Source organism: Petaurus breviceps, unplaced genomic scaffold (genome assembly GCF_028583685.1).
Source record: "Petaurus breviceps papuanus isolate PSGF00001 unplaced genomic scaffold, PetGlider_PUasm1.0 88966, whole genome shotgun sequence".
Classification (NCBI taxonomy): domain Eukaryota; kingdom Metazoa; phylum Chordata; class Mammalia; order Diprotodontia; family Petauridae; genus Petaurus; species Petaurus breviceps.
This window is the reverse complement of record NW_027186991.1, coordinates 1,074-11,456: the sequence shown is the minus strand read 5'-3', so window position 1 is coordinate 11,456 and position 10,383 is coordinate 1,074. Positions and strand designations below refer to the sequence as shown.

At 43.0% G+C, this 10,383-nt stretch overlaps 1 protein-coding gene across 1 annotated transcript; it reads right to left on the bottom strand.

Annotated features, from left to right (window-relative positions):
- Positions 1-15: 15 nt before the first annotated feature.
- On the bottom strand, positions 16-5,151 carry LOC138176421 (zinc finger protein 558-like; the record flags this gene model as incomplete). Its single annotated transcript, XM_069107209.1, has 2 exons — positions 16-604; positions 5,025-5,151. Coding segments are annotated over 2 exons (716 nt in total), but the record flags the coding sequence as incomplete, so codon positions are not given.
- Positions 5,152-10,383: the final 5,232 nt, after the last annotated feature.

Genomic DNA, 10,383 nt, shown 5'->3' with positions numbered 1-10,383 from the left:
AAAGCCCTGCCACACTGATTACATTCATAAGGTTTCTCTCCAGTGTGGCTTCTCTGATGTACAACAAAACTGGAGCTCCATCTGAAAGACTTTCCACAGTGGTTACATTCATAAGGTTTCTCCCCAGTGTGGATTCTCTGATGTTCAGCAAGGTTGGAGCTCTGTGTAAAAGCCTTTCCACACTGATCACATTCATAAGGTTTCTCTCCAGTGTGGACTCTCTGATGTTTAGCAAGATGGCTTTTATAACTGAAAGCCTTTCCACACTGATTACATTCACAAGGTTTCTTATCACTGTGAATTTTCTGATGTAGAAGGATGGATGATTTTGTACTAAAACCTTTACCAGGTTCATGACGACACTCATGTGCTTCCTCTACAGTCTGAATTTTTTGATGATAAATAAGGGATGACTGTTGACTGAAATCTTTCCCCCAATGATGACAATCAAAAGGTTTCTCTGTAAGGATTCTGTGAAACACAGCATAGATTTGTCTCTTAGCGTGGCCACAGGGACCATCACTCATGAAGCTTTGCTTCTGAGTTTCTTTCACAGAAATGCTTAGCTTTGCAGTAGGCTCTTTCATTTCAGGTGTAACATCTCCTGCAAAAAAAGAAGCAATAAAACATATACAGAGAGCCACATGTACACACATGCATACTTGTATACCAGCACAGAAAATAACTGATTTGCATCCTTTTCCCCCAGACCAACAGAAAAGTCTTCAATTTTAATAGACAGAATCAATCATTCAAAAATGCCATTAGCTCCCATCTGCTGGATGATTTGATTGACAGAGAGCTTAAGGCTCAATTACATTGGATCATCACAACACACCTGTGAGACTGGCAGGCCCATCACTCCATTACATTCACAGCTCAGGCTGTGAGCTCAGAATGGCTGAGGGAGCTGACCAGCATCCCTGAAGCTGAGACGAGAACTCGAACCCTGTGACTGGGCATGCTCTGTCCATGTAACTAGAGGATGCGTCTGCCTTGCACTTCTTTTTTTAAGAAAAAAGTTTTTTATTCCATGTTGGTGTGTTCCCTCCCTCCTTTGAGTCTTCCTATTCCCTGAGACACAGTGATATTGAAATTAGGTCAATTAATTACCCTGCAGTGGGGCTTTAAGTACAAGGGAAACGAAGATTCCGTCAGTGGGATATATTGTCAGTCACCACCAACCTTGAGCACCCACCACCCTCAGCAGTCAGCAGCCATCAACACTGGACCAGAGCCTCCACCAGCAAAAAGATTACCACTCACTGCAGGCTCAGATCATAGAGGGCTTTTACAGCAATAACATATGCTTAAATTAAAGTATGTAGTCTTTTTTTTAGCATAGTAGTATTGCACATGTAATGGATAGTGGTGTAGTGTAGATATGACTTTTATAAGTACTAGGAAGCCAAACAATTCATGTGACCCATTTTTTTGCAATATTCACTTTAGTAAGGAGCTCTGGAAGCAAACCCACAGTATCTCTGAGGTGTTCTTGCATTGTCTGCATCAGCCTCCCTCCTGGCATTCCTTTATTTCCACTGGCACCAGTAGTAATTCTGTTCCAAAACACACTTTTTCCTGGATCAGCTAAGAGTGAAGTTCCCAATGCCTTGCTTCTTCTCCCTGTCTCTAGGCCAGATTGGGAGCTCCTTCGCAGCTGGGACTGCCTCATCCCTTCCCAGGTACCCCAAGGCTTAGCATAGCACCAAGAAAAGTGGAGGTGCTTAATCCATGCTTGTTGACTGACCAACAGAGGCCAGGGCTGACACCAGGCCCCAGGCTCTGCCTCAGTCCGTCTATTCTGGTCTCTCTCTAAGGTGGCAAATGAAGGTTCTGGCCTTACCCTTCTTTGTGTTTTTTTGCACATTACCTTCTATACTGAGTGACCTGTGTCTGGTCCTAACCCTACTGTTACATGACCAGGCCAATGGTGAACATCAGAGACTTCTTTCTTGGCTGCTGAAGCATTTCATACAGTGGAACATCTGGGAGTTTTTCCTTCCCATTTGCCCAAACTAAGAGTGGCTGTCACCTCAATGAATCTGGCCAATGATTCTCCAAGAATGGGCCAAAGATTGATCCTTAAAGATGAGGGGACACAGATTGATGATTTATGTAAAACAGAGCCTTGGATCCATTCTAAGTAAGGCCCCAACCTTTGCTACTACTTAGATGCTGCTGAATGGGGACAGAGAAAATCACAAAACCAGGCTACCTGGGTCCACTACACATAATTTCAGTGTGGGCCTCATTGTGGCAAGGCTATCCTTTGACATGTTTCTAACTGACACTAGTGGGGCAGCTAGGTGATGTAGTGGATAGAGGTGGTTGGGAAGGCTCAGGTTGAAATCCAGTCTTAGACACATGCTATGTGACCTTGGGTAAGTCACTTACACCTGCTGGCCTCAATTCCCTCACTTGTAAAATGAGGCTGAAAGGAAATGGGAAACCACTCAAGTGCCTTTCCCAAGAAAACCTCAAATGGGATCATGAAGACTCAGAAACAACTGGATTGAAAGAATAACAACATGACTGAGTCCCTCTCTCACTTTCCAAATCTTCTTGTTCCTGCCCAACCCTCCCTTATAGCTTGCTCCCACTGTCCACCCCCCACTCACCTTCTCAGCTGACTCCAAGTGCCCCAAGTCTCCCCTCACTCCAGTAATTCCTCCACCCACTTGTCAAAGGTCATCTTCCTAAAACTCTGTACTGGTCCCGTCACCATGTACTCAACAACCTTCTGTGGCTCCCTAGCAAAAGGATCCAATATAAAATCCTCTTTGGGGCTGTTAAAGCACTTTCTCACCTGCTCCTCTCCTAATCTCCCCATCTTTCTGCACACAATTTCCCCACCAAATGTTTTATGATCCAGTGGCATGGACCTCCCTTCTATTCTGTGAACAGGACACCTCACCTCCTGACTCCACAGGCTTCCCTCAGCATTCTCATGACAGAATATTTGCCCCGGCTCCCCTGAAGCCCCAAGCTAGAGTCCACCTTCCACAAGAAGCACTTCTGGTCCTCTTCGCTCATAGGGCCTTCCCTCTCTCAGTGAGCTCCAATTCCTCCGGCCATGACAGGTTTCTACATTATTGTTGGCAGGTTGTCTGGCCCCTAGTCTGGGAGCTCCAGGAGAGCAGGGGATGTTCCTTGTGTCTCTTTATACCCCCGGTGTTTATCAGAAGGTCTACACAGAGCAGGCACTTAATAAAAGTTCATTGACTTGAAGAAGGTCTAAGAAAGAGCCCATATTGGAAAGCCAAACCCCTTTGTGCACTTCAAGGCGAGTTCCCGCCCCCAAACTCCAAACACTGCTTCTTTACAGGATCAGAGATTTATCACTGGAAGAGAGCTTCAAGGCCATCGGGTCCAGCTCCCTAGTTTTACAGATGGGAAAACTGAGGCTCAGTGGTTCAGTGACTTCTCCAGGATCACACTATTAAAAAGTGTCTCAAAAAGAAACCCCTATCAGACCTTTGTGCCCGCACATCTAGCACGTACTTCACCCCCACAGCTACAAGGCTCCTGTAATCCCAGCTCTCACAGACCTGCTTTCCCCTCACTCACCTGGACCGTAGCTCCTCAGGTTCTCTGGCTCTTGCTGGCCATGCTGCCACGGTGCTTCCTTTTGCTCAAAATAAAAAATAAAGTCTTCTCTGGGAATTGGCAGCCCTGGCAAGGGGAATCAGGGGTGAAGGGGAAGAAAACCTTGTCATTTAGGTCTCTTTAGGGAAAAGAGTGTGCATGCAAAGCTACTCCACTTGGAGAATCACTCCATCATGTTCACACAGATCTAACTCATTCTCTCATTAATGCTTATAATGCAAGTAACCCAAACTAGGATGGGCCAGATCAGCTCAGAGCTCCTGAAAGTCAGACCCTGCTGAATCAGCTTTGGCCCTGTCCCCTCCCCTGCTCCCCATGCTCTGAAACCTATAAAAACCTTGGGATTCTACAGGGAGCCTTTGCCTCTTCTTGTGAAATTCTCCTGCTGGGGAACTCAATGAACCTCAGTTAGTCAAATTCTGATTCTGGGCCAGTCTGTTATTTTTGTCAGTGACAGGGGCCTGCAAGCAAGGAGCACAGGATGGTTCCCAGAAGTCCTGAATCAAGGTTTCCACAGCATTTAGTTTGGGAGCTTTGGGGAGAGATGGGGAGAAAATCATGGAGCCAATTTGGATTCAGAAAATTTGGTCATGATGTAATTTCATCACTGGAAGAGGGTCTCATTGCATAGCTTCCATTATCTAGAAATTAGAGGCAGCTGGAAGTGCAGTGGAAAGAGTCCTGGGCCTGGAGTCAGGAAGGCCAAGGTTTAAATCCAGCCTTAGGCAGTCACTAGCTGTGTGCTCCTGGACAAGTCCCTTAACCTCTGTTTGCTTCAGTTTTCTGAAATATCAAATAGGGATAATAATATCACCTAGTGACATATATTGTAAAGAAAGCACTTCACACAACAGCAGCTGAACAGAAATGCTTATTCTCTTCCTTCCTTTCCCACCATCTGGGCTGGAATTTGGGACAATTTCAAGGAAGATGAAGGACTAACGTGCCCTACCAGGCACAGCTGGGAGCTGGGAGCTACAAACTGAGGCTTTTCACAAAGAATGTCCTAAACACTTGGCCCCTCCCAAAGAGGAAGGGATGCAGGGAAAAGCCACCTGAGCAGTTTTCAGAGACTTGGCAGAAGAAATTCATGTCCAGGGACAGACTGGATGACATCATGTGGGATTACGTCCTCACCTGAGATACTTCAACACTGGTCTGATCTGGGACCTCAAGCTGCCTAGAATTGGCAAGAGACAGCTTCAGAGCAACCAGGAGACCTCCAGCTTCTCTTCTCACAATGTACTGACCTTTTACAGGAAAACCAGGCAGCAGGAGGACCCTGTCTCTAGGATATAGGAGACCAGCACTTTTCCCTTTCTGGTCACTGATAAATGATTGAAAACCAGCACACTCATGAATGAAGATCTTCCCTCTGATAGCAGATTGAGAGTGAACAGAGGAAGCGTCCTTACCCAGGGACAGCAGGTTCTGGGCATTCTCCAGCATCACCTCCTTGTGTAATTCCTTCTCAGGAGGGTCCAAGAGGCCCCACTCCTCCGGGGTGAAGTCCACAGCCACATCCTTGAATGTCACCAGCTCCTAAACCATCCAAAGCATGGTTACAGGATTTAGAGCTGAAGGAATCTCCAGAATTCCTATAGTCTAATCCTCATCAAGTAAGAAGAGGAAATTGAAGCAGAGAAAGGGGATTTACCCAAAGGTCAGAGGCTACACTTGAAACAAAGTCATGAAGCGCCCAGTGGAATACTGACAAAAGCATTTGCTGTGCTCAGTCAGAACAGATAAGTGAGAAGTGTCTTTCTGTGGAAACAGATAAATTGTATGTTTTGTTTGTGAGTTGGAGGGTCTGTGGGAGAGCGCGACGGAGGATGATGGGAAATTCCTGCCTCCTCAGAAATGACACAAGTGACATGTTAAAAACCAAATTGTATGTGGAATTGATGAGAAGCTGGCAAGGGCAGCGTATTCTGAGGGAAGGAGGGGAGTATTTACATGTGATTATAGAAAAGTAAGGAAAGAAACAGTATTCGTCTTATTTCCTGAGAGGGTTCAACAAATTCCTATCCAAATCAATCACAAACATAATTCCAAAGAGATATTAATTACTATCTGCACTGAACTGAGTGACATGAGCCTTTCCAGCCAACTGAAGGTGAGTTATTTATTGTGTTGAGGACTTGAGGTTCCTTTGGCTTCAATGTGTTACGACCAAAATATCTTATGTGTTTTCTTTATGATTGCTTTTGTTTCACAATAGCATATATTCCTTAAGTATAATATTTAGTTACATAGAAATAAGAATGGCTGTGATGGAAAAAGGAGGCTTCCTTCCTTCATTAAAAAAAGCAGTGCTTAGTGGTTTTGTTTGAGCCCATGAAACAGTCATTACCAGGTTCCCCAAGAAAAAGAAAAGATGTAAAGATACCACTTGAGTCCTGGAAACTTGGGAGAACAAAAGTCAAGAGAATGAGTTAAGAGACCAACTGATGGACCATATACAGGAGAGGTTGTGCAAATCTGAAAATATCCTGATGCTCAGGAGAGGTCATCTATATTTCCAGTCTACTACAAGCACAATGTGTATTTGGCCTATGTGCTTGGAACATGATGGTCTTCCATTTCCATCATTAGCACATGATTCACTTTATCAGAGATTCTGATATTTGGGAACAATTCTCCATCATACATAGAAAACCATCTTTCCACTTATCATTGTGATTGTTTTTTTGGCTTTCTGGAGGGGGAAAGGCAGGGCAATTGGGGTTAAGTGATTTGCCCAGGGTCACACTGGGGTAAGTAAGTGTTAAGTATCTGAATTCAAACTCAGGTCCTCCTGATTCCAGGGATGGTGCTTTATTCACTGCTCTATCTAGCTGCCCCTATCATGATTTCTTTTTTAAACACCCTGACTCATGGTGTATTTTTAATCCATACTTTACCCTTCCCTGTCTTTGTTCTATTATTTTGCCTCTGAACAACTGAGGTATCTATTGAACTTTTACACTTTTTGTGACTCCCCAAAATGTAGAAATCTTTCTCTTTCATTAAGGTGTCTTGACCCTCTTCATTGCATAGTATTCATTGTGTGGGCTCTCACTATAGGAAGGCATTCCTTTTATTGATCTATAACTTATCTCTAATTTATTTCCTAATTTACACACAACAGAAACTATTCTAAACCTGTTTCCTTCTCAAGCCTCCCACAACCTTTCTTCATCACAGTGAGATGGAGTTAGGACCTCCAAACCACTGTTCAAGGAGAAAGCTTATCTGAGACATCTCAATTCTCACCTGGCTCAACTTCTCTGGGATGTCTCTGACTGACTTCTCCACAATGCTCCTGAATCGGATACCTCCTCCTCTCCTGGACCCCTCTTCATCATTCTTTTGTGTGATATATTCCTCTGTTAGACTGTCAGTTCCTGGAGGCTAAGGGAGGTCTACAAGCCACCAGGAGAAAGACTTTCAGATAGAATGGAAAGGACACTAAAATATGCAAGACTATTCCAAAATGACTAGGAATGAGGAGGGAATGAAAGAATGTGTTCCAGAGAGCACTGGAGCTCAGGATACAGTCCAGGTGATCTATCCTGCAAATATGAGCTTAGCAATGTGGGCAAAAGGGGATATTCAATAATAAAGAAGACTCTGACACATTTCTAGAAAGAAAACCAGGTGATACCCCATTTAAAACAGCTCTAGATAATATAAAATATTTGGGAGCACACCTGCCAAAACAAACAGGAATTATGTGAACAAAATTATTTTTAAAATTTATACAAATATAATCAGATTGAAATACTTGGAGAAATATTAAATATATATGTGTAGGAAATACCAATGTAATAAAGAGGACAATTTTACCCAAATAATTTATATGTTCAATTCCACCACAAATAAAGTACCAAAAAATTATTTTACTGAATTAGAAAAGAATAACAAAATTCATTTGTAAGAATAGTAAGTAAGGAATATCAAAAGAAATATTGAAAAAAAAGTTAAGGAAGGAGATTTGGCAGTACCAGATTCTAAACTATATTATACGACTGTAATTATCAAAACTATTTGGTGAAAGGCAATGGAAAGGCAGATCAGTGGAACAGAGTAGATGTACAATTACAGCAGCAAATAAATATACTAATCTTATCTTTGGCAAGTGAAAAACTGAAGTTTTGGGGATAAGAATCCATTATTTGGTAAAAATTATTTGGAAAACAAGAAAGTTGTCTGGCCGAAATTGGGCATAGACCAGTATCTTACACCATTTAACAAGACAATGTCAAAACTCATATATGACCAGATATAAAGAGATATTAAAAGAAAATGTGAAGAACATGGAAGATATTATTACCGATCCAATTTATGGATAGGAGAACAATTAATGAATGAACAACAGAAAGAGAACACTGAGGGGGTGGCTAGGTAGTGCAGCAAGTAAAGCGCTGGCCCCAGAGTCAGGAGGACCTGAGTTCAGTTCCGGCCTCAGACACTTCACAGCCACACTAAAAACTAGCTGTGTTACCTTGGGCAAGTTACTTAACCCCAACTGCCCCCCCAAAAAGAAAAAAAAAAAGAGAACACTGGGAGGTGTAAAATGGATAATTTTGATTACATTAAATTGTAAAGTATAGCCAAGATCACAGGGAAAGGGGGAAATTGGTGGGAAAATTACAGAGAGTTTCTCATATAAAAGTCACATATCTCAAATACATAAAGAACTTTGTCAAATCTTTAAGAATATGAGTGATTCCCTAATGGATAGTCAATGGATATGAACAGGCAGTGTTCTGATGAAGAAATCAAAACAATTTATAGTCACATAATAAAAGCTCTTAATTATTATTGACTAAAGAAATGCAAATTAAAACAAGCTTGAGATTTCATTTTATGCCTATCAGATTAGCTAAAATGACTGAAGGGGAAAGTGACAAAGGTTGGAAGGGATGTGGAGAAGAAACTGGGACACTAATTCATTGTGGGTGGAATTGTGAACTGATCCAACCATTTTGGAGAGCAGTCTGGAATTAGGACCAAAGAGTTATTAACCTGCCTAAACCCTTTGATCCAGCAATGATCCAGCAATACCACTACTGGGTCTGCTTCCAGACCACTGGCCCTGGAGTCAAGAGGACCTGAATTCAAATGGGGGCTTCACACTTACTAGCTGTGTGACCCTATGCAAGTCACTGAGCACTGAGTGCCTCCCAAAAAAGAAAGAGAGAAAACCAGAACTAAAGAGATCATTTGCTTTTCAAACACAGTGAAGAGCAGAAATGCAGGAGGTGTGAAAAATGACAAACAAGAAAGGTGACAGAGTGACAACAGAAATCCCATGAAGAGACTTTTCCCTAAAAGTACAAGAGGAGCCAGGGAGGAAGGAGGAAGTCTGGTAAAGGTAACAGTGAAAAGGACTGAATGGTGTGCCACCCTGCCTGCAGGGGAAGGCCTGCTGGTGAGACCACATCACAGCATGGGAAGAAGCCTGCAAGGGGGCAGCAGGAGAGGGGCCAGAGAGAAGAGGGGGCACAAAAACCTTCCTTGCCCTCAAGGAGTGTATACTCTACTGGGGTAGACAAAATGCTAAGAAATAAAAACAAAGCAAACTATGTTCAGAACAAACAGGAAATAAAAGGGGGAAGGCAAGATAATTCGGAGCCACAAGGGAAGCCTTCCTGTAGAAGCTGGTATTTCAGTAGGGACTTAAGGGGAGCCAGGAAGGTCAGCAGTCTGAACAGGAGTATTCCAGGCATGGGGGGAGCCTGGAGGGGAGAGGGGACAGGAGGCCAGGGTCACTGGACCAAATAATACGTGTTGGCTGGTAAGGAGTAAGAAGACTGAAAAGGGGGGAGGGGGTTAGGCTATCATGGGTTTTATTATTTATTTATTATTTTTAATTTTCAGTATTCACTTTCATAAGTCTTTGAGTTTTCAATTTGCTGATCCTCCCTCCCCAAGATGCTGGGCAATCTGATAGAGGCTATATATCATATTGAACATAATTTTTTTTTTTATTTTGCTTTTTGGAGGACTTGCCCAAGGTCACATGGCTAGCTTTTGTGTTAAGTGTCTGAGGCCAGATTTGAACTCAGGTCCTCCTGACTCCAGGGCCGGTGCTCTCTTCACTGTGCCACCTAGACGCCCCAATATTGAACATATTTCCACATTACTCATGTTGTAAAGAAGAATTAGAAACAAAGGGAAAAGCCACAAGAACAAATTGACAAACAAAAAAGAATAAATAGCGTGCTTCGGGTCTGCATCTAGACTCCATCCTTCTGATGTGAACAGCATTTCCCATCACGAGCCTTTTGGACTTGTCTTACATTGCTGAGAAGAGCGTCGGTCACCACACAGTGTGGCTGTGACTGTGCACCATGCTCTCTTGGTTCTGCTCACTTCACTCGGCATCAGTTCATAGAAGTCTTTCCAGGTTTTTCTGAAGTCTGCCTGCTCATCATTTTTTATAGCATAATGGTATTCCATTACAATCATATACTACAACTTGTTCAGCCATTCTCCAATTTTTGACAACCACAGAAAGAGCTGCTATTAATATTTTTGTACATGTGGGTCCTGAGTTTTAATCCCACCTCAGATAGCTTAACACTTGTGACCTTGGGCAAGTCACTTAACCCCACTTGTCCTACCTTCCCCCCTCCAAAAAACAAAAAAAAAAAATTTAAAAGGTGTCAAGGGCTGCAGAAAAATCAAGGAGAATGAGGTTGGAGACGACTTTCATGGTCTCACGAAGAGAAGAACATGGAGGGGAGTAGGTGAGGAGGGGGAAAGATGGAAAAGGTGGAGAAAAGG